General features: G+C 37.2%; 2 protein-coding genes across 25 annotated transcripts in view; one reads left to right on the forward strand and one right to left on the reverse strand.

The window, feature by feature from the left end:
* The window catches only part of Erich1 (glutamate-rich 1), a gene marked incomplete at its 5' end in the record, with an annotated part of 52,793,804 nt that overhangs the window by 28,286,771 nt on the left and 24,481,414 nt on the right, over positions 1-25,619 (forward strand).
* Positions 1-25,619, reverse strand: part of Pcm1 (pericentriolar material 1) — a 96,767-nt gene that overhangs the window by 64,305 nt on the left and 6,843 nt on the right. For 5 of the 25 annotated variants that reach the window (XM_087589225.1, XM_087589218.1, XM_087589217.1 and 2 more), the window contains exons 2-7: positions 14,340-14,454; positions 12,352-12,597; positions 11,280-11,549; positions 9,158-9,328; positions 8,854-8,970; positions 2,143-2,320 (exon numbers count right to left, since the gene is read on the reverse strand). In XM_087589225.1, the coding sequence (XP_087445351.1) occupies positions 2,143-2,320; positions 8,854-8,970; positions 9,158-9,328; positions 11,280-11,549; positions 12,352-12,597; positions 14,340-14,435 (1,078 nt within the window). In that variant the 5' untranslated portion in view covers positions 14,436-14,454. Of the gene's footprint in view, positions 1-2,142; positions 2,321-6,933; positions 7,123-8,853; positions 8,971-9,157; positions 9,329-11,279; positions 11,550-12,351; positions 12,598-14,339; positions 14,455-21,266; positions 21,386-25,619 lie in introns of all 25 variants that reach the window. The other 20 variants (XM_087589216.1, XM_087589210.1, XM_087589207.1 and 17 more) reach the window with 8 other exon arrangements.

The following is a 25,619-nucleotide window of genomic DNA, read 5'->3' on the forward strand; positions in this document are numbered from 1 at the left end:
TTCCTTTTAGCCTTTTACTTTTGAAAGCCAGAAGCTTCAAAATGCTTTTAAAAAAATACCATCATTTTCTGCTAAAACAAACAAACCAAAACAATAACAATCAAAAAATTTGACAGAAGCCTTTTTCTAGTCTATTCTCTGTGGAAAACACCAAAATTACAATTAATTAACAAACAACTTGCTAGACAGAAAAAAAAAAAAAAAAGCACTCTTTCTCTAAGCAAGATGTGTTGTGTCTCTGAACAAATTAGAAATACTAACCCTTGCTTCTTCAGTAAAATTTCATAAACATGGGGGGCAAAACTGTTTTAAGATTATTAAGCTAAAATTTTTGTTGAGGAAGTATAAAAAGTTCAAATTTAAATCTCTAGTTGCAGCCTTTTATTGAAATCCCTAATAGTATATTTTTGAAAAGAAATTATTTGTATATTTTAACCCAAAATCAATAGCTTTCTACTAAAATTCTTTAAAGCCTAGCCAAGTCAGAAACTGTGTTTGACATCCTTTTCTATAGAACAGTCCCAAGGTCAAAAAAGCCTAAGCCAGTAGCCTACAATTCTGAGGACCCAACAAGATGATGTAAATTCAACTACTCAAGACTGTGGAGAAGAGATCAGGAACTTTGTGAGCCCCCTGCTCCACAAGGATGGATTACAGGAAGTTAAAGGCTGATGGACAAGATACAGACACTACTTCAGAAGTGCACCCACTGGCTAGTTGCCTATAATCTGTTAGTTGCCCAAGTTACCTGTTAAGTAACCCACAATCCTGTAAGCAATCCTCATGAAACTTATATCTCCCAAAGAGCAAAAAAAAAACAACCCCCATATAATAAAAAACCTGGCCTAATGCTCAAATAATAATGCTCAAAGATAAATAAACTGAGAAATGATGAGAAAACATAATTATAATAATTAAGCCAATGGAAATCTATTACATCACTTTGCAAATATATATAATCTGTTAATTAAAAGTAAAACTAAAAGAAAACTTAGCTTGAGTTTTAATAAGCAACAATCTTACTTTTAACCTAATAAAAACTTAAAACAGGTTTGAAGACAATAAGACAGACTTCAAAATTAAGACTCAATACTATAATCAATTCAATTGTCGCTTAAATTATAATTATACGCTGCTCTGAAGGAAAAAGAAAAAAAATGTTTTGAGTTTCACAAATACTGAGTAAAGTATACTCGCAGCTTTAAAAGCTCATATATACGCCTGGATAGCTAACTGAAATAACAGAACTGTTAACACTGAATACTAAAGATGCTCCATTAATTTACTTCCTTTCTAGACTTTTTTAAAAATCTGTTTCTGTTTTCTCAATAGGTTAGGGACTGAACCCAGGGCATACTGTATTTTATGAGGCAGTGTCACTATGAAGCATTACTAGAGGAGGGCAGCTGTGTAGACGTACGTGCATATCAAAGGTTGAATGGGTGTCTTCCTTAGTCATCTCCATCTTAGTTCTGAAACAGGATTACTCATTGAGCCCAAAGCTCATCAACTGGCTAGACTACAGAACCCCAAGGTTCTCTTGTCTCTGTCCCTTCTGGAGGTGGGGGTACAGATCTAAGTATACTAGTGCACTTGGCTTTAATGTGGTTTGTTGAAGATCCAAATTAAGGTCCTTATGCTTGTGGAACAAGTACTTTACCAACCGAGCCATATCCTTATACCCTAAGAATTCTTGAGCCTCCCTGCCTCAGTCTTTTGAGTACTGGGATTACCAGTTTTATGATACAAGGTCTGACTCACTTATGATTTTTTAAACCTTCTTCACAGACAAATATAGAACAACAATCTTAGCTAAGTGAGATTTAAAAAAACAAAAAACAAAATAAAACAAGTAGTAATTCCTGCAAAGCGGAAACAAAAGCAACAAGAGCCCTGTCCGTCTGCAGTTAGGAAGCAACACTACAGACACGCGTGCCTCTTTTCCCTCTCAGTGTGACAGCCAGCAGTTGTTCCTGCAACCTCTTGTGCATAACCAGAGAAAGCACAGCACAGAGTAGACCTTGCTTGCAGCTTAACTCGTCAACAACCGAGATCTGATTATATAGTACTAGCACTCACTTTCTAACAGGAACAGTTAACGAGCCTTTCTTCTAAGAATGTAATTCTACGACTACCACATACCAGAGTCATCCATCACAGCTATAGCTTGCTCTGCTTTATGCTGCAAAGCTAGCAGAGCAGCTTGTCGGCCCTGTAGAGCTCGCAGCTGTTCCTGCTGTTGTAACATTCTTTTTAATAAATCATGTTGTTTCTTCAAATTTTCTGTCTCTTCCATAGGCTCCTGCTGAGGATCTCTGGCCTGAAAAATAAGACCAACAATACTGACACCCGACAGCTGAAATCCACCATCCTGCTTTGTCTGCCAATGGCAAAGCACAGCAGATACTACTTTCGATTAAATATACAACTCTAGGTACAGTTTTAATAGCTTTAGAAAACTGGTATCTCCCACATTAAAAAGTAATTTTTTCAGTGAAAAACTATGAAGAGTTAAAAGGAAAGGGGGAAAAAAAAACTCTTACAAAACAGAAGGTTCAAAGTCTAAGAAGGCAACTATGCTATGCATATTCAGACTATAATAGGGAACTGATTACAAATTACACTGAGTTAATGCTCGCCCACAACGATTTTTCTCTACAACCTATCAGGTAACAAAACTTACTACACATTCCAGAAGATGATTTTTAATATATACATCAAAACCAAAACAAGTGAGGGGCAGGGCAGGAGAAGACAGAGGAACAGAGAATAAACATACCAACTTCTAACCAAGGTCAAATTTTTTAAATATATTTGCTGATTAGCTTATGCAAAAAGGCCTAACTGAAGCACATTAAATATATAACAAAGCAGAAAACTCTATTTTGTATCAATATTATTTTAGGGTTTTTTTTCGTTTTTTTTTTTTTTTTTCCGGAGCTGGGACCCGAACCCAGGGCCTTGCGCTCGCTAGGCAAGCGCTCTACCACTGAGCTAAATCCCCAACCCATTATTTTAGTTTTTAACTCTTAAATTATGTCCATTCAGCTGAGTTTGGGGCATAAACAGAGTTTGGAAGACTTCCCCAATACACTAAGAATTTTCATCTTCTCTATATGCCACAAAAAAGATTTAAATAGGGACTACTCAGAAGAAACTACCAATGGGATTGGAGATGGCTCAGCAGTTACACACACTTGTTACTCTTGCAGAGTAACAAGCCCAGGTTCAGTCCCCAACACTCCCATACACAGAGGTTCACAACCCTTTGTAACTCCATTCCTAGGCTCTAACACCCTCTTCTGATCCCTATGGGCATCAGACATGCATAGGAGAGACACACACACACACACACACACACACACACACACACACACACACAGGTAAAACACTTATACATGAAAAATAAACTGATATTTTAAAAGAAAACTTTGTTTAAAGAAGTAATGACCAAGTGGACTGGTGATATGGCTTAGTGGTAAAGTCCTTGCTTAAGGCATGTGTGAAAAAAAAAAAAAAAAACCACAAAATTAAAATTTAAAACACAGCCAAACAAAGCTAATCTAAAACAGATATGTAGATATAGCCCCAAACAATAAATTTTAAGCCCAATTATATATAAAGTATATATTGTATATTCTTCATAAATTGTTTACTATCAAAATATTTAAAAGTTCTATTATTTTAATCCATTGACATAAAATATTCCCTTTAATGTATTGCTTTGGTTTCAAATTTGCCACACTAACAAATTTTTGTTGGGAATATAAAATATTAAATGATTTCTCCCTAAAATTACTAATTACTAAATGATTTCTTTAGAAATCAAAATTAATACACAGATCTACTTTCCCTGGGCACATGTGACTTCTAGAGAAACCACAGGGAACACAGGCAGCTCAAGAAGTTTCCTTCTGGATGACATCCTTCACCAGCACTAAACAAAGCCTCTTCCATCTACTCCTCCCAAGTAGAACCATCAATATTGTAAATAAGAGTGGGTAGCCATGACAACATTTTACATTGTGACTTAGAAATGGGGAAAAGTGAAGAAAGTATAGTTAAGTACTCAGAGAAAGCTAAGATGAAATTAGAAGTTTAGTGCAGGTTGATGACACCTAACAACTTTGCTATACACATCATTCACATTCAGATTGGCATTTATAATCAACTATGAAGAAAGCGGAGAAGCGGGGTAGAGTGGTTCATGCCTTAAATCTCAGTACTTGAGAGGCAAGTGCAGGGACAACTCTGAATTCAAGGCCAGTGTGGTCGACATAGGAGTTCCACTCTAGCCATGTACCCTAGCTACACAGCAAGACCCTGACTTTAAAAGGGTTGGGGGGATTGGAGGAGGCAAATTAGATAGAATCCTTGCCTTATAAACACGAGAACTTAAGTTGGATCCTCAGAACTTACATTTTTTTTTTTTTTTAGAAAAAGGCCAGACCTAGTGGTCCACACTTGTAAACTCACTCCTTCAAAGATGGAGACAAGCAGATAGCTGGAACTCATGGCCAATCTCACTAGTCTATTTGGTCCAGTTACAAGCCAATCAGAGACACTGTCTCAAAAAAAAGCAGTGAGACAGTACTCCTCTCACAAAGGATGGGTATACATGAAGCTGTTACATAATACAAAATAGTAGTACATCTACAAAATACATCAAAAATATCAGTCTTGGTAGTAGATATCATTTCATATCAATCTGCAACTCATAAGGCTTTTCAGCTCTAAATCTAATGTAAAAACTCAAATCTTTTCGTCTATTCTTCAAACTATATTTTTAAAGGTTTCTTAAAGGGAAGGAGTGGAAGGAATTAGAGTTAACAGATTCTATAAGCAAAGTCAGGTGATACAAAATAAGGTTTTGTTTAATTAATATCATTTTATGAATTATGTGCAAGTATGCTGCATTAGGATGACCTTAAGAGTCAAGACTAGGGCTGGCAAGAAGGCTCAGCAGATTAGAGAGCTGGTCATACAGCTAAGCATTCAGTCTAGTGGCCTGAGTCGACCCTCAGGAACCACATTGTATAGGGAGAGCAATACGGGTTATCTTCTGACCTACACATGCATGTTGTGGCCCACCACAGGCACTCACACACACAAAATAAAAAATAGATTAAATATTTTTTTAAAAAAAGCTCAAGATTAGGGCTGGAGAGATAGTTCAGCAGTTAAGAGCACTGACTGCTTTTCCAGAGGTCCTGATTTCAAATCCCAGCAATCACATGGTGGCTCACAAACTCTGTAATGAGATCTAATGCCTCTTCTGGTGTGTCAGCTACAGTATAATTATATATAATAAATAAATAAATCTTTAAAAAAAAATCAAGGTTAAGGATAGTTAAATTGTGGCAAATCCTAAGTAAGTTTAAGTTACAGTCATTCTTTTTTTTTTGGTTCTTTTTTTTCCGGAGCTGGGGACCGAACCCAGGGCCTTGCGCTTCCTAGGTAAGCGCTCTACCACTGAGCTAAATCCCCAGCCCCCAGTTACAGTCATTCTTATTTTTAAGAATATTTTCCAAGAGACAGAAACAGAAGAGCTTTCTGGGTTTTGGGGTTTTTATATTTGTTTTGTGTTGTTGGTTTTCTTTTTTTTTTTTTTTGGTTCTTTTTTTCGGAGCTGGGGACCCAACCCAGGGCCTTGCACTTCCTAGGCAAGCGCTCTACCACTGAGCTAAATCCCCAATCCCATGTTGTTGTTTTTTCAATGTTAATGAACTACTACAGGGTGAAAGAAGACCTGTTAAATATGCTGCAGTGCCTGACAATTGTATAAGGAAGACAAATTTTAAAACATACCTGGAGTAGCTTACATTCATTTTTGCCCCTTCAATACTATTAAGTCTAAAGATAACCAGGCATTAAAGGGGTACCTTAAGCTTAATGTTTTGTATAACTACAGATGACACCCAACACACACACCACACCCACACCCACACCCACACACACACACACACACAAAGAAAAAAAAAACAAAACAAAAAAACCAAACTGCCAAACATTAAAATTAATTAATTAAACATTAAACATTAAAAAAGAAAAAAAAGAGAGAGAGAGGGAGGGAGGGAGGGAGGGAGACAGAGAGAGAGGGAGACAGAGAGAGAGAGAGAAAGAAAGAAAATATAGCTACAAAGTAAAAGATTGATCATTGGTAACTATGGTACACCTAAACTATTAAAATAATATTTTGCTCTTGCTAAAAGGATACACATGCTTTTACAAATGCTATTTCTTTCAAATGAATTAGAAGAACTACAGAAACAGTTTTCTTCACTGAAGTGCTTTGATACAAATCATAGGAAACTAAAAGAACTAAAATCAAACGCTGAAGAAGGAAATCTAGCAAAACATTAAAACTTCAATGAGCAAATCAACTAACTAAATCTTTTTTCCCCCCAAGATGAAGAAAGAGAGAGAAAGAAGAAAGGGTCTTAAATAGTAACACAAATACAAGCCAAAACCAGGAAAAAGGCATTTCTTCCATTCAGGACAGAAAATCTAACATCTTGTACTATTTTCTTTTTCTCTAATGAACTTTATAGTAATAATACAACAATTTAAAGTATCGTTCAAATTCATAAACACTAATATTATAAACAAAAGCAACTATTAAGGTTTAAGAATGTTTTATATAAGCTAAACCTTCAATAGCAAAAATAACAAGTTATTATTCTAAACCTTTATAATTTATAATAAATCAAAGTCAGCTACCATATTTAATCCATGTAGAGGTATATTTTAAATCAGAAAAAAATAAAAACACTTTGCCACAGCATTTTACTAAAACTGATTATAGTATATTAATGGAATTGTTAATTTGTAGAGTTAAGAGTAATAGCAGTTAACAGAAAAGCAAATAAGGAAGAAACAGAACTAAAGAGCTGTTCATTTAAAGACTTCCCAAGTTAATATTGTGAAATATACCTTTGAGGGAAATCCACGTTTTCGGCTACATTTCCTATTAGGTCTCAGTTCCCTGTCATTCTGAGGAGCTTTGTCACCTTTCCCTTTAGGACTTGTAGTAACGTCAATGTCTGAAACCTGTTCTTGTGAAGCTGAATTCCCTAGTTTGTCCTCAATGCAGGGCCGAATTCTCAGACTAAAAGATGCCTCCTTTATTAAATAGTGTAACATATTAATTTCTTAACACAAACTCCTGTTTAACATATAAGCCAGCCTTGTTAAGAAATACAAAAATGTCTCATTTCACTTTTAAAAAAATTTAACCCAAAGCCATCCCCAAGAGGAAGTAAATTTAATTAGACTTTTAAGTTCCTATAGAATAAAGTTACATTTTAAATATAAGCAAGCACTAGATCTGTGACAAGTCCAAGTATGGAAAACTGCTAAAGCATATTTTAACATTTATTTGGTACATAATAATTTACAAAAGGCCATGATTTTTCATCATTATGAAGGAAATTCCCAAAAGTAAAATGCTTTGGATTTTAGTATGTAAATTACAATCAACTACACCATTCCCCATATCTCTCCTATAAAATTATTTAACCAGCCAACCCCAACCCTTCTGCTTCTGCTGGTATTTAAGAGAGAAATTATTCCCAGGACCACTATGAACAGAAAACAATTTCTCACAGCAGAATCTGTTTTCCAACAACTGTTTGGATCATGTCCCCTGAGTTTTTCCTAAATAGAAAGAAAAAAATTCAAGCTTCTTATTTTAAAAAATGTTAAATAGGAAAAATAGGGCGAAGAAAAGAAACAGGTAAAATTTGTAGAGCAGTAATAAAAGGAAACAAACCCTCAAATTCCTAGTGCTGAATGGTATTTTAAAATATATTACAAAATCAATACATGGGTGTTAATCATTTCAAAATGATTACTTACAATACTACATGTTTAACAGTTACACAAGTATATGGTTACAGTGTTGTCTTTATACTGCAGTGGTTATCACATGCACTTCAGACAGATGCACATTAGTTCAAATAAAAGTGTTTAAAAGCAAAGCAGTTTTGAAATGTACTATATTCTTTGAAGTAAATCAATCTTATAACCTTTTCTTTCTCCAAAGTTCTAAAAATTATTCTTTCCCAAGGGGAAAAATATTTTATTAATTTTACTTTATAGTCAGAAACCACATACTTTTTCTTCATTGAAAGTAAGTAATATCAACATTATCCTGTCTCATTTTTTAGCCATTATTTCAATGTTTTAGATATCTAGCTTTGCTAAAATACTACAGAATGGGAAATTGAAAAAAATCTTAGCACATTTAAAATGAGTCCTCACCAGAAAGTGAATGTGGAACTTTCTCCAGCAATTACATGCTTAATATACCTGAGTGTCATGCCCTAGTGATACTAACAGTTCTGATACCTACAATGAATCTAACTTTGCCAAAGCTTTCTTAAAATTAGGAATGCTGGGGGCTGGAGAGATGGCTCAGCGGTTAAGAGCACCGACTGCTTTTCCAGAGGTCCTGAGTTCAAATCCCAGCAACCACATGGTGGCTCACAACCATCTGTATGGGGATCCGACGCCCTCTTCTGGTGTGTCTAAAAACAGCTACAGTGTACTCATATACAAAATAAATAAATAAATCTTTAAAAAAAAAATTAGGAATGCTATGCTGAGCAAAACCAACTTCACTGATGTTTCTGTACAGCAAAATCTAAAAATAACTAGATTTCCAACAATAATGTTGGTAATAAAGCTTTCAAACTTCCATGTTTAGAAACTGTATATACCATTAACAGTTTGAGGGTTTCTTTCCTAGAATACACTTTTTTACTAAAGAATGCCAAAAATTATCATCTTGAAAACTGGAGGAAAACCTCAAATCTTCCTTTCCAGCACTTTAATTACCAAAAAGCCGCTTACCGTGGTATCTGAAGCCTCAGACTGCACATCTACGTTTAGCGATGTGCTCTCAGCTACAGAACCAGATCCCACAGCTGAGTCTATAGTCCGAACATCCTCCTCCTCATTTTCTCTAGCCTGAAATATTTTAGTGGTATAAATCATACATCTATTAAAAAGGGCAATAAAAATGTTATAATGGATGGCACGATTTTTAAAAATATGTTAACTCCTCTGGAGTGACATCAGAATGTCATCAGTATACTTGTACATGGTCATCATAAAAATAACTCAACATACATCATTTAAAAAGTCTAAAACTTACTAGGATTTTCTGGAGAAATTTCATATATGACTTTTCTTGTTCTTTAAGGTGCTCTATTAGATGAGTAAGACGCTCAACATTAGCAGATCTTTCATTTTTCTCTACAAGATCTTCTCGCATAGAACTAGCTTTAGTAATATAGTCACGAATTTGAACAAGCCTGCTTACAATCTGTAGAAAAAATATTAAAAAGAAAAATAAGAATGGCAGTATACAACATATAACACCAAGCATAGTTAAGTCCACAGCAACAGTGCTATCAAGCAAAAATATATCTAGGTTTACCATAAAAATTTTTATAGGCAAGAAATTTTAAATTAAACTTAAGATTTTTTTAATTAAAACATAATGGTCAATAAACTTCAATTACCATCAATTTAAAAGTAATTACAAAACTATTTGTTTCTATCATCGGAAAGTTGTATGCAGTTGGTGCTGTCCTTCTGTTTGATGTGTTTCCTGGTACGGAATGCTCAGGTGCCGCGTGTAGACAGCAGAGGAAGCTGAGTGAGCGGCGATCTGAGTGAAGATGTCCAGTTCACAGCAGCACAGCCATGTGTCTGTTCTTTCCTTATTCCCTCATTCTCCCTACAGAGTGCCAGGCCCCAAGCAGTGTAGGTTCTCCCACTAAGTAATCTCGCCAGGCCCCAAAATTGTTTGAGAAATTATTCACGTATTCCACCAGTTGGCAGCAGGGGTGGGGGTGGTACTCACATATGTGTGCACACATGTGCCAGAGGCACACTGGCAATACAGCCCTGGTCCTCTCCTTCCACCTTTGTATGGGTTGTAGGTGTCACACTCAGGTTGCCAGGCTTGTACAGCAAGCACTTCTACCCTCTGAGCCACCTCGCTGGCCCTGAATATATTCCTTCTAATATTTACATCTCTTTATAAATAACTGGTAGTATTATAAAAATAAAAGTACTACCTTTTGAAAGTATTTCCCAAAGATATCAGCATTGTCTTATTCCTTTTTTTCATGATTTAATTTACCTTTAGCTGTACATGCATGTAAGCAGTACATGTGAGCACAGGTATGAAGAACAGATGTACAGATCTCCCAAGAGCCAGAGCTTCAGGAGTTGTCAACTGTCTAGTGTGTTTGTTCACAGCCAAACTTGGCTCTTCCACAAGAGCAGCTAGATGAGTACTTAGCCACTAAGCCCCAATAGCTACACTGAACAAAATTCTTTTTCAAAAAGCCTAACCATACTGATTCCAATCCTACTTTATTAAAAATTAGCAGTTCAGTATTTCACAAATTAGAGATTTAATTAACATGAATATGTAATTTCCCAACCATTTAGAAATAAAGTATTATTCTACTTGAAATAAATATGGTAGATTATTGAAGAGAGAGAAAAATAATTCTACTTAAGTTAAATTCCTATATGCATAGCCTAATACTTTTAAAGATCTTAATGTCTATACTTTGAAATCTGTCACCCAAACAAAACTTTTTTTCCCAGAATTTTTCCCTAATCGACTGAAAGATGACAAAAAGCCAATCGCTGGGCGAGGAGGAGGTAGGCCTTCTGAGTCCGAGACAGAACAAGGGAATGCAGGAGAAAGGAACACCTTTTTGGACGGAGAGGCGGGAGCATAGCAGACAAGATGTAGCCCAGGGACTGATAGTTGTCGTGGCAGAATCCACCAGGATCCACCACCAGATTTCTAACATAGAACAGCTGATGATAGTAGATTCTGCACCCAGCAATTGTGTTATCTGTTGATTCTAAACTAAGATTGTCTGGTGTTTTCCTTCTGTGGCGACTCGAGATGGGCCAAAGGGAAAGAAGTTAGTCAAGGTGGAATTCGGACAGGCTTTGGTTGGTTTGGTTAGATTGGGCAAGGACTGAGCCCCAGGAGAAAGGTAGCAAGCCGAGTGCAGGCTGGTGAGAGCACACTCAAAGCTGCGGGCAGGGGCCAAGAGAGCTATCTCAGAGCTCTGGACAGGCAGAGCCAGCATTGGTGGGAGAGGCCTTGGCAAGGGGAAACAGGTGGTCTCCATCTCTGTCTCTGTACCACGCTGGGAACAGACCAAGACCGCTAGCTTGGACTGGTTTTTAATTATTACACGCAACACAAAACAGCCACCCAAATAGACCCATTTTCTTACCTGGCTGCTCTCCATTGCAGGCTCTCCTCTCCCATCTTCTTCAGAGACTTGACAGTTTTGCAAAAGGTCATTACTTAGAGCAGAAGCAAACAGCTCTTTGCACTGTGCTGACGTAGTTGTCTCTCTTTTTGGAAGACTTGCAGTGGCATCCTTGCTCTTGTTAGTATTAATCTGCATAGGCAAAAAGTTGAAGGGCTTTCGATTTTCACCAAGCTGACGTTTGTTGTTAGCCGCCGTTGCTCTACCTTGAGAATCACTTCCAATACTTCTCTATACACGAAAAAGGAAACCAAATCACATAAACATTAATCGTTCAACAACTTTTAAGATTCCAATGTTCTTAGTTTCAATATTAGATGATGATGATATAGCTTTGTAAAAGAGCTTTGAGCTTCCAGATCTACAAAATTCTGCTACATTATCAAAATTGTATTACTCTCATTCTCATTTTTTGAGATAGTGCAGTTGATAAATATAAGATTAAACTAACTTTAGGATGTACTGTGGGCTACATCATAATCCATATTGCTATTTACTTAACAAAACTCGTATAGGTTTTTGAGTCAATGAATTGGTATTAACTAATAGAATATAAACACAATGATTTATCTACATGAAACACTATTTGAAAAAGCAGTTTAGAACTGGCAATACAGCTGAGATAGACTGTTTACAAAGTATCTTTAAGGCCATAGGTTTAATCTCTAACACCACACACACACACACACACACACACACACACACATCAGTTCAATACCTGGCATTATGTGTATATAGTACATTTACATAATCACTTATATTATCATTGTCATATTAGACTTGAACCTATTATTCTGCATGTTTGAAAACCTCTACCTCTGCAGGACAGAGATATGCCAATAAAATACTTATAAAATTACCAGTGAAGAGATTATCATTCTCCAAAGATAATACATACCATCATCAGAATTTCAAACTCTTCCCACAGATACAGAAACTTTATTCTTCCCAATCTTTTATTCTTACGATATACTACTAATCCATTTCAAGTATTTCCCAAGCTCATATCTCATTTTGAAAGTAAATCACAAACCTGATCTAAATCGCTGAAGTTTATCCGCTGTTTAAGCTTCTCTAGTTCGGCCTGCTCTGGAACAGACATCTGAGTCATGTATCTACTGTGCGGAAACGTGTGTGGGACCTTTGTTCTTCGCCTTCCAACTCCTGGTGATGACTCCGGAGAAATATCGTTAGTTACCCTCTTATCACTTGCTACACCAAACTTTTTCTTATTCTTTTCTGATGATCTGTTGGCCTTCTTCTGTTGGCCACCCCACTCCTTTAAAAAGAATAAAACCAAAAGTTAATCTGACCTATATCAGAAAAATAATTTGGTATGTTCAAAGAAAAAAGAACTTTGGTGTGGATATTAAAATTCTAAGACATTTTTCACATACAAATACTCTATCTTAGAGACTTATTTCTGTCAACCCTTTTTTTGTTTTTTTTTAATTTTCATTATTAATCTATTCTAATATTTCAGCTTGGTCTTTAAACAGTCTATTACCTTCCTATTACTGATAATAAATATTAACTCCAAATCACAAATCTCAACATGCAAATCAATTTAAATATTTTCAATAGTTTCTTTTTTGAAATAAGGTCTTGCTAGTTCGGACTGCCTTGAATTCACCATTCAATCCAGGTTATTCTTGCATTCATAATTCTCCTACGTCAGTCTATCAATTGTATAAGTGTGCGAGACTATAGAGATGTACTCCTAGGCCCAGCTCAAAAACACTTTTTAAAAACTATTCTTTCCAACTATCTGTTATGATACATATCTATAATCTCAACACTAAGGGGACTAAGACAAGAAGCTAGAGAGTTTAAAAGAATTCAAGGGTAGCTGGCTTAGACTGTGTAGTGAAAAATATAAAAAACTGTCCTAAATTAAGTAGTGAAGTAAATACATCTTTAACAGGAGTCTTTTAGAAGAAAATCTAAATAAAAAGAAGATAGAAATATGATGGACCTAGGTTCTAAAGCAATTACTTACTACTAAAGAAACACTAGGCAAATCCCTTAATTTCACATGGGATCAGTTTCTTAATCTTTAAAATAGGGTACCTATTTTAAAATACGATTTAAAAATTTTAATACAATTTAATTTTAAAAACACAATTAAAAACAGTATGTATGCATATTTAGAACAATGCCTAGCACTTAGCAAGCACCAGTATAACTGTATAACTAATAATTATCCCCATTAGTATTTTATAGGCAAAAATCGACCCCATACTATCCAAGACAGAATGATATGAGATTTTAACTAGAAAATACCTACATACCTGAACTCATTCAACAGAAACAACTGTGGATTCCCACATTATCCACTGGAAGATGCATAGTTACTATTATAATTAAACTCTTTAGTACTGTCTACATCTCTAAGAAATTTTGCCTCTCCAGGCATATTCCATGTATGGGTAGACCTGTGAGCCTTTTATATACTATTTAATTCATCCCTTTCAGGACACTGATAACTAAAAAAGAAAATCTAACCCAAATCTACCTAGCTAATCGTAAATTTCAATTAAGCAGTATATAATTTCCTTCGTGGCTGCACATCTTCAAAAGGGCAAGCTGAGTATCTGGTATGAGAGAGAGAGAGAGAGAGAGAGAGAGAGAGAGAGAGAGAGAGAGGGGGGGGGGGGGGGGGGAGAGAGAGAGAGAAGGAAAAGACCTGGAAGGGAAAGCTAGGTAGGGAAAGCTCTTAGAGCACAGGAACAGCAGTGAAAGCAATTTGGGACAACTTTGCAGTTCCTCTTTTTCACTTCCTAAAACTGAGTTATACTCCTTTAACATGGCTTCCATAAAGCACTTGTACCTCCTTTTAATACATTTTTTTTCATTTAAGTTAATTCATGCTTCCTATTAACTACAGCTACAGTGTCTTCAATCAAGAATCCCTTAGCCTATTTGCCTGCAGTTTTTACAGTTTCAGTGAATCCAATTGATGGGAAAGACTCACTGAACATCAGTGGTCAACATTACACCATCTACTATAAAATATCATACCATATTATTGAGTCTGTCATCCACACTGTCATTGCTCCAGTTCGGTAAGTCCTGATCATGCATGACTTCTTCAAAAGGACCTCCTCCCGTGGCCATGTTGGCTCTAATTAATTCTCTGCAAAATTAAATAAAAATGAATTTTTAACACATAAAGACAAGCTTTATTTTATTCTACAATGTACTTATATTATGTGTATGCATGTTTTTGTATGTAAGTGCTGACATGTATGTATCACAGCAAGTGAGCAGAAGTCAGAGCAACCAACTACGTGGAGTCAGTTCTCTCCTGCCACTGTGTGATCTGAGGTCATCAGGTTTGTATGGCAAGCACTTTCATATGCTGAACCATCTTGTTGGCCCAAACCTCAGACTTTAAAGCATTCTATCAAACTTAGTAATATAAAGGAATCTCTCAAACACTTATTTTAAGAAATACACAATCCGGCTGGAAAGAGGTGCTGAGTTCAATTCCCAGCAACCACATGGTGGCTCACAACCATCTGTAATGGGATCTGATGCCCTCTTCTGGTGTGTCTGAAGACAGCTACAGTGTACTTATATACATAAAATAAATAAATCTTAAAAAAAAGAACTATACTATCAAATACATATCACAGATAAATTGATTCACATGCTATAAACATTATATAATGGAGATGGTAGCACATGGTAAGTAGGAGAATCACATGTTCCAGACCAGTCTGCGCTTATAATAAGCTATTTAAGATCTTATTTCAAATAAAACAGAACAAATGCACTAAACACATTTCAAAAAGTGCTTACTGTCTCTCACAGTGTTGTGTAAATGTCCCTAGAGTTTACCAAACTTGGAAATCCTCCCTGCAGACGTTTTGGATTTTTTTTTTTTTTTTTTTTTGGTGGTACTGTTTTTGAGGATTTAACTAATTAATTTATTTATTTATTGGGAGAGGATGCATGCCACAATGCAGGTATAGAAGCCAAAAGATAACCTGCAGGAGGCAGTTCTTGACTTTCACTGTGGAATTTGGGGATTGGACTTAGGTTGTCAGGCATTGGGGCAAACATCTCTCTACCTGATAACCTTCTCCATAGGCCCTGTTTTATTTTCTGAGATTGGGCTTCCTATTTAGCCCAGGATGGCTTTGAACTGGGCTGGTCTTAGACCCCCCCCAAATACTAGATTAGAGGTGTGGTCCACCAACCTTAGCAAGATACCCCATGGAGTTTTTACTTGTACATATAAAAATTAAGGGTACTAAATATTATGCCCGGATCGGAGAGGAGAAATAGAAGCAACAGATTTGAAACAGAAGCAGAGGATCAGAAGTAGAAATGACCACGAGAAAAGGTTTCTAAATGGTCTTAAGGAAGATTCTGGATTTCTACTAGCTATGAGATTACCATGTTGAAAGAGGGGCAAATAAAGGAAGAAACATGGAGACAACTGTAATACAGAAAGTCACTAACTATAAACAAAAGGAATAAACTTCAAGGCTCAAATAATTTTTCTAGAATCATTCAATTTTTAAGATAGCAAAAAATTATAAATTCAATTTTCTTTGACTCTAAGATCTTAACTCATTTCATGTCACAATATCAAACATCATCATGGTTGAAAAAGATTTAACTTATGGATATTTTAATGTTATAATGTCTACTAGAATAAAATATAACAAATTATGCAGTATATTTAAATTTTATCTAAAAATAAAAGTGACATAAAATTCAACACAATATTAACTTGAAAATCTTAAAAAATAATACTTGCTTACTGTTACATATAAATTTATCTGGGTTTCTTATTTTTGGAAGCCAACTCTCTTTTGGATGCTGAGTAAGGAACCTAAGGCCTTACACATGGCCTTACAAGTGCTCTAGCACTGCTACTATTTTAATAATTCTCGGAAATATTGGAAAGAAGCATCTTATTCTTTTTATGCACATTCTTTTTATGTGTGCATGTGTGTACATGTGTGTATGTGAGTGTGTCCATGTGGGGAAGGATACATATGGAGACTGCAAGACAATTTCAGGTGTTATTTTTAATACCACCAGGCACTTCTTTGAGACATGATTTCTCATTAGCCAGAAACTCATCAATTAGGTTAAATTAGCTGGCTGGTCATCAGGCCCAGCATTTTCACCTGGATTTTTAGGACCATACTCAGGTCCTTGCATTTGTAATGCAAGCATTTTACCAAGTGAGCCACCTCCCCAGATCAAAAAGCATACTATATGCTGATTCAACATTATTCTTTGAGGCATAGAGGGAAATCTTATTAAAATAAAAATGCCACATATATGTTACCTGGCCCTATTCAAAAATTCTATCAAGTAGAAAAATATGAAACACAAGTAATAATAGGAAAAAGAAAAAGAGATATTGTTAAAGAATATGCTTTAAAAATATCACCAATAACAATAAAGAGGAAAAATAATGCACTTAATGACAAAATGTGTAATAATCCTAAAGATACATCCAACTAGAAAAATTTAGTAATAATTGTTAACAGAGCTAAACTGCTTACTATTCAAGCACAACGTTAAGACTTTTATCCCTCATACTTTGTGATATATGACTGTTCAACAGATTGGACGAGTTCCTAACAAAGATTTAGAACCTTAGCAATTTCCTGAGCTAGAACTCCTAACCTCAAGCACAGAACACAGAAACAGTATTTAGCCACAGTTTCCCCATATCTCCCAAAGACTTAACCTAATATCTTCCTATGTCATTACTAAAGTTAATAAGAAAATGTCAAAAAAAAAAGGCCTTTGTCATTAAAGCTCTAGTCATTTCACATAGAGAAAGTTTATTTTACCCAACACCAAGATAATAAACAGATTAAAAAGAGAAGTGTCAATGAAATGGGACTTTTATAAAACCAAATGAGAAAAAAGCACTTTAACAAGAGGAAATCTCACTAAATTTAGAACACAAAGAAATAAAAAAAAATCTCAGATTGCATTTACATAAAAAGTGAGTCCCAAGAGTTCTGACAACAGAAAATGATAGATTGGGGGAAGGAATGGAGAGAAGTATGAAATGTATAGTTAACATGCTGAGAACCAAAGAAAGAACAGCAAATGCTCGCACTACTAGCTGAGCCACGTCTACAGCCCCCAACTTCTTTACAAAAAAGAAAAACAAGAAAAAAGTATACAAAAGAAAAAATTAAATATAAAATAAAAATAATAATCAAATCCAACTGCAAACTAAAATAATAAAATATTAAACTTGTTAAATTTCACGTAAACTATTTTCTAATATAATACTGACTGATACTAAAAGCAAACTGAATCCTCAGATACTGTAAGAATATAAGCTAGTATTGTCTTTCTAGAAGGCATTTTGGCAATAATGTACCAAGAATCAAAACACACACACCTTAGAGCCCAGCAGCATTCGAGTTAGAGGCAAACAGATCTCTGGGGCTCAAGGTCAACTTAGTCTACAGAGCAAATTCCTGGACAACAAGAGCTACACAATAACACACCCCAAAATAGAACAAAACTGTTACATCCCAGTGATTATACCTCTCCATATCTAGCCTATCTTAAATAATGGGCAACGATGTAACACTGGGCTTCAAGCATGATAAATAACTGGATATTATTATCCTATAAGATGACAGGATAAATGCCATTAGGCAAACAGTTTTACATCCACTTAATTTGTAGATGTTAATCATCCTTCTACATGTATAATTATAAAGGTTGGACAATGCAGTATCTTTATTTATGGGGAAGTTATATAAGAGAAAAAAGATCAAAATTAGACAGGCAATAAAAGTGAGCCTGTATTTAAAAGCATTAAAAGCAAACCATTTTAAAAGGGAAAAGTGGGCCTGAGAAAGTGGCTCATCAGGCAAAGTACTTAACACACAAGCCAACAGCCTGAGTGCAAATCCCTACAGCCGAGGCAAACGCTTACAAGGAGTACAAACAGTGCTCCTAGTGCAGAGACGGAAAGCAGACAGGAGAATCCTGCCTAGAAATGTATGGACAACAGCAGTGTCCAGTAAGAAAGGCTCAGTCTCAAATAAGGTGGAAGATGAGAATCCACACCCAACCTCCCCGCGTACTCCATGTGTGCCTGGCACAAATGCAGCCATTTTCATATATACATAAACACACACATGAACACAAATGTGAACACACATACACAGAAACACACACACTTAAAAATAAGTAAATAGATGATTAGTTATTAAGCAAAAATTCTTAAATATTAAAATTTTCCTTGAATGGGTTATGTTATGCTTTCTGTAAGTAAAGCTACAAAGTAAGCCCATTTTAATATAAATTAGGAATGTATTTGGCAAGAGACTGGCCATGGTAGCTAAAACCTGAAATCCTAGTACTAGGAAGAATAAGGAAGGAAACTGGCAAATTCAATGGCGCACTTGGCTTCAGAGTGAAAAATCTATCTCAAAACAAAAACAAAACACCAAAAATAAGGCTGGTGATATAACTCAGCAGTTCAGAGTTTGCCTAGCATGTGTAAGACCTTGAATTTGATCCCAGCACTGCCTAACTAAAAATATATTTGAGAAGAAAGTGTTTTACATTCTAAATTTGTGCTAAATTTATAACTAAAACTCACAGCTTGTTCTAAAGATGTATGCATAGATCATGGACTTTAAACACTTTACATTTCTAAAATAAAAACTATATAATTTGGAGAAAATATCAATTTTTTTAAAAAATCTTTTCTCAACAACTAGTAAAGTTTTGTATATTGGAACAAACTAATAATGTATTTTAGGAGAATATGTTTTACATTGTAAACTTGTGCTAAATTTAGAACTAAGTAAAGTGCAGGGCATGAATGAATCAGGATGGTTCTGTGCACTGTATAGATACCCAGAGTTCTGGTGCAATCTGGACACTGGCACTGTCATGATTATTGGATCATCTCCTCTGTCGATGATGTGTAAAGATTGTTTTCTATTACCTCTGGTTAATAAAGTGCTGATTAGCCAACACCTAGTCAGAAGAGAGAAGGCAGAATTTCTTATCCCAGCCAGGGAGTTCCAAGGACAGAGAGAGGTAGAAGGAAAGAGAGGAAGAGAAGGACTAGGAGGATTCACCATGAGCAGGTCTCCAAGGGAGTAATGACACACATAGAGCAGAGCAAGTCAGGGCAAAACTCAAATGGCAAGTAATGGGGCACATGGCTGGGAAGTAGTCCAGGCGAGCATGACTGAGTTAGAATAGATGAGTATCTACCCAGCAATAGTACTTGCAGCTTGCTAATTAACATAAGGTCTCTGTGTCATTTATTTGGGAACAAGTGGGGCATAGAAGAGTCCTCAGAATTACAATTACACTCAGATGTTACATGGTACAGAGAACTGACTACAGCTTCTCTGATCTCTACATGAGCCACCCCTTCTCAAAACAAGAAATGTTTTAAAAGCATAGAACCATGTGTACTGGATTAGTAAGATTCACTCCTTCTGATGTTCCTACCAGCCTTGTGTTGTGTTCCTCAACTCAGCTAATTTGGTCCTGGGAGCTCCCTACTGTGTAGGAGGGGGAAAGCTAACTAAAGGCAGGACTTCAACAACAAACAAAGCACTCAGGACTCCACGACTAGAGTATGATGGTGAAAGGAGAGAGAGAGAGAGAGAGAGAGAGAGAGAGAGAGAGAGAGAGAGATGCCACACATGTATAAGTGACCACAGGGACCAGAAGGATAGTAGAGTCCCTGGAGTTTGATTCGCCCAGCAGTCAGTTCAGTACTGCAAGAGACTCTTAATGTCAGGGTAGTTGTGGGGTCATGCTCCATGTTGAGCATCATTTGTAACCGTGGGCTTTCCCACCCATGCAAAAGTTCCCCAAAATAATGCCTCTGAGACTTAAATTTATAAATAAATGCTTAGGCCTGTTCTCCAAGTAGCTCATGTCTTAATTATCCCATTTATTCTAGTCTAAGTCCTGACACCTGGTTGATTACCTGGTCTTGAGTTCATGCAACCATCTTCTATATCCAGACGAATGTCCCTGTGCCTGACTCAAACCCAGAATTCCTCTCTGTCAGATGTTCCACTTCTAATCTTGCCTCGGATCAATATACAGTGCATAAGAGATTATCTTTATATACAGGCAGCTCACAACCAATGTGGGTGCTGAAAACCAAACTCATGTCCTCTGGAAGAGTGACAAGGCATAACCACTCTTCTCTAGCCTTACAGTGTGACTTTTTGTGACATAACTGTGTGGGGGTCACCTATATTCCTTTAAGTAAACCCAATAAAACTGACTCATTGACTTGGATGTTTCTTTGGAGTGAACAAACTTTTGTTTGTTTTTTGAGACAGAGTTTGTGTAACCCTGGCTGTCCTAGAACTAGCTCTGTAAACCAGACAGTCCTCAAACTCATAGAGATCCACCTGCCTCTGCCTCCCGAGTGCTGGGATAAATGCTGGATCCACCATCCAGCCATGATCAGACTTTTTTTTCACCTCAACATAGAAAAAGCAACAAAACTTATTATCCAAACAAGGGCTTAATTATTAGTTTAAGAGGAGCAGTTGGATTATCCTTTAGGCATGCAACTGAAGTTAAACCATCTGAGTAGAAATGTTCAAGGAGGTAAACCCACTAAGGCAGTTCTCCACGTGGCACTGAACAGTGTGCTTCCTTGCTGTTCTGCTATGGGTTTAAGACTTGTGACTAAAAGCAAGCTATCTGCCCAAAGGGAGAGTCAGGGCAGAACTGCTAGGGACTATATTCCTCTGTCGTATAATGTAGCATGCCTTCTTAATGAATATGATCCGCCACATGAGTCAAGCACATCCCTTAAACGGCTGATGCACTGGTGCATTGCGTGAAACATATCTGGAATGGGATTGTAAGGAAGATGCAGCAGCAGGTAAGACATGCTATGATGATGAACTCTTTGCTCAAAGAAATTTGCCCATGTAAGGGAGGGACTACCTAAGAAAGACATACGGCTAGTGTCCTCCATTTTAGTCTCTGCTTTGACAGCTAAAGTGGATCAAGAAGGTGATGAGATGGGTCATTGGCTTGGTCTTTCTTATAGCTGGTGAGGCAGCCTAAGGAAAAAAAAGAATAGAAATAAGATCTGAGCTAAATACCCTTCTCGGATTTAAAAACAACCAAACCAAAACAAAACAAACCAAAACAAAACAAACAAACAAACTTGGACACATAAGAAAAATCTAGAGGCGGCAGAAAACAAGGTAATGATAAATGCAGTGTTTAATATTCATTTCACTTTGAGAGACTGGATTATGTTTGCTACAGAGATAAGAAAGAAGGAAATTCAGTGGAGGCCTCAGTTCTGGTATAGGTGTACTGGCGAGTTTTGTGTGTCAACTTGACACAAGCTGGAGTTATCACAAAGAAAGGAGCCTCCCTTGAGGAAATGCATCCATGAGATCCAGCTGTAAGGCATTCTCTCAATTACTGATCAAGGGGGAAGGACCCAGCCCACTGTGGGTGATGCATCCCTGGGCTGGTGGTCCTGGGTTCTATAAGAGAGTAAGCTGAGCAAGTCAGGGGATGCAAGCCAATAAGCGGCACTCCTCCATGGCTTCTGCGTCAGCTCCTGCCTCCAAGTTCCTGTCCTGTGTGAGTTCCAGTCCTGACTTCCTTTGGTGATGAACAGCAATGTGGAAGTGTAAGCTGAATAAACCCTTTCCTCTCCAACTTGCTTCTTGGTTGTGATGTTTGTGCAGGAATAGAAACCCTGACTAATACAGTAGGTCTTTTGTAGCTTTGCTGACCCTCACTGTGGGTCAGTACCTTTAAAAAGTAGGAGAGGCTCCAGCAGATTTGACTTAGATAGGCAGGTTCATGAAGTGTAAAAGCAATTAAGAAGGCAAGAAGGAAAAACAAAAAGGTATTATTGTTGACAAAAACAAATGTGGCAAAATTTGTCCCGGTTTCTAGGGAGAAAAGACTGAAGGACAGCCAAATGCTGTGCTAGTGAGGTTTTTGGAAGGGCTTTAGGCCTGAACACTTCACCTTACTTACTCTGTAGCTGAGGGCACAATGGAACTCGATTCCCTTTGCTCAGCAAAGGCACTTTTTGCAGACGGTGTAGCTAATAAAGTATGTTGGCTGCAGAGCTGTCCAAGTGACAGGCCTGCAAAGCCCAACACAGAGAGCAGGCTGAGGGCATAGTGTCACTCCCAACCTCCCCTTTACTCAAGGGATACGGGAATGTGACACATGCCCCAGGATTAGGAGGTGGAACAATTCTTAGAGAACTATCATAGATTGTGCTCCTAGCCACACAACTGTATCCAAAAATGCCCTTCTGAGGAAGAATTCATACAAGCACTGGATCTTTTTGTGCTGTAATGAACCTTACTAACTGTATATGTATCCCCTTAGATCCTGTATCTCCTTTGGTGCTGAGTCCCAAGACTAACTGGCACAAGCCTAGAACAAATTATGCTGATCCTTCAGATATCCTACCTAGCTCTAAGAGGACTTATTATATAATGCTAACGAGTACCTTACAGATTTAGAAAAGCAACGGAAAGTACAAACACAACTAAAGGAACAAGGATGGGAAATTATCCACATAAGGTACAGAGGCCCTGCACTCTTGGGAGTTTATGGTTGAATAAGACATAAATTATACCACTGACAAAGTGTTGAAGAAAACCCTACAATAATCTGTGCCTATGTAAACAAGAACACTGGTTAAGGATATATGTATATCTAACTGTAAAAGGTACTCCCGAAGCCACAAGATTACTCCTAAAACCAATACCTAGGGCAGGCTACTTCCCTCTGAGGTACAACACAAGCTACTGTTACTGAGACTGGACACATGTCATAATTGAATTTTAAGATCCTACAACTCTTAACACAGCACATCATGGGTCAGAATACAGAGAAATCAAGTTAGAAGTGAGCTCCCTCCTTGATGGCTATCCTTCTTAGTGCCAAACAAACAAACAAACACCATTATAGAGGCTGGGCTAGGGGTTACTGACTCCATACTATTCAGGTATGTTAACACCATATGCACTCAAATCAAGACCCACTCACTGATATTAAGAGCCATGACTTTTGTGAGGTATAAAAATCATTTTCTGGTGTGATTTAAGGCTTAACTCCAGAAGAAGGATATAAACTTGAAATTTCATGCTGTAAAACAAACAGCTGTGGCTAAGGAGGTGGCAGGCCCCAGTGAGAGCACTATGGCCAGCTATGTTCATGCTACACCTCTCAAAATTCTTCTAAACATTTATGTTTATGCCCATAAACTTTCTGCTGTCAACTTTAGCAGGGGAAGCTTCTTTTTGCTTTGGACAGCAGCTACAGAGGAGACTCAAAAGCAGTCCAAGAACTAAGAGCAAATCACTGTTGCTGTAACAAAGTAGTCCAATGCTCACCACTAAACGGGAAAAAATAATCATATATCTGTATGACTTCCCCCCATCTACCCATCCACAAGGCTCAGGGAACACTGTGGAAGAGAGGGCTAAAAGTGTACTATCCTACGGAGTACTATAGTATGGTGAGTGCTGAAGTCTGTGCTCTGGGCTGTTGCCATCTTGAAATCAGAGCATGAAACCCATACAAGACTGGGACCACTGACCGTCTCTCATGGAAAGAGAGCCTGCTGAGGTCCACATGGCCACTCCACCCTAGGAATATACAACAATTAACAATGGCTGGGAGAAAGGAGACTGTTCTTTGATGGTGTACCTGTCATACTCATGTAAGTAACCCTAATTAAATCTGTTACTGTTGAATAGAATCATTTCTCTGGTGTCCTTGCCTTCTTTTAGTAGAGTGAATTAGGTTCCTTAGAAAAACTCAGATGACAATATTTAATAACCTAATTGTTGCAGGGTATCTGATCATACTGTGAACCCCAAGATTGTGTTATTCACTGGAAAAACATGTTTTTAGTTGTGGTGTGTATCAGCTTTAGCACAAACCTTTCTTTCATCCAGAAGCCTTCTACTTGAATATTGTAAACAGGGTTAAACAAAGTCAACCATAGGTCTCAAGGCAGAGCAAGCAACCAATTGACAGGAAGTGTGAGGATTACTACAAAACAGAGAGTAAGAGGGATTCAGGAGGACAGAAAGAGACACGAAGTTAGTAGAATGGAGGAGCACTCAGTTTGAAGGTTTCTGAGATGGCATCATGAAAGAGAGGACTGCTGCTTGGAAGTGGAAGTTGGCTAAGAAGGAAAGTCAGCTTTCCTTTCTTTCTCTGCCTCTCTGACCTAGCAGGTTTTCACTTTTCACATCCCCTCCTTCCCCTCTCACCTCTCCCCACCCTGCAGCAACTGGCCCTAGTCTTCATTGGTAAAACTGAATGAGAGTTTAAAAAAAAAAAAAAAAAACGGGCTGGAGAGATGGCTCAGCGGTTAAGAGCACCCGACTGCTCTTCCAGAGGTCATGAGTTCAATTCCCAGCAACCACATGGTGGCTCACAACCATCTGTAAAGAGATTTGATGCCCCCTTCTGGTGTATCTGAAGACAGCTACAGTGTACTTATATATATAATAAATAAAATAAATCTTTAAAAAAAAACAAAACTTAATAGTATAAAATAAGGGGCTGGGGATTTAGCTCAGTGGTAGAGCGCTTGCCTAGCAAGCGCAAGGCCCTGGGTTCGGTCCCCAGCTCCGGGAAAAAAAAAAAAAAAAGAAAAAAGAAAAAAAATAGTATAAAATATGTCTAAAGGGTTCACTAATATTGACGCAAAATTAGCATAAAGCTAGAACTAGTTATGGTGACTTATGTCTGTAATCTTAACACTTGTGGAGACAGGAGGCTACAGTAGGTTAAAAGAAACAGAAAGCTGAAGCTGGAGAGACGGCTCAGTGGTTAAGAGCATACACATCTCGGAAGAGGATCTGAGTTCCATTTCCCACACCTATGTCAAATGGCACACAACCACCTATAACTCCAACTCTAGGTAATTTGACATCTTCTAGCCTTTATGGGTACTCATGTGCAACCTACACAGAGAGAGAACTGAAAATAAAACTGTAATTAGGAAATAACATATGCATATGTATCAATTCTCAATATATTAGCATTCAGTAAATTTCTCAAAGGAACTAGTATCTCCTCCTATGAAACTTTTCTAAGGGGTCCTGGGGTAAAGCTCAGTTGGTAAAGCACTTGATAAAGAACGAGGATCTGAATTCAGATTCCCAGCACTCACATAAAACAGCTGTGATATGTACCTGCAATCTCAACACTGGGAAAGCACAGACAAAGGGCTCCCTGGAGCTTGCACTGCCAAAACAACAAACAAAAACAACATACCCATGAGATCTTTCC

Source organism: Rattus norvegicus, chromosome 16, assembly GCF_021556685.1.
Source record: "Rattus norvegicus strain SHRSP/BbbUtx chromosome 16, alternate assembly SHRSP_T2T, whole genome shotgun sequence".
Taxonomy (NCBI): Eukaryota; Metazoa; Chordata; class Mammalia; order Rodentia; family Muridae; genus Rattus; species Rattus norvegicus.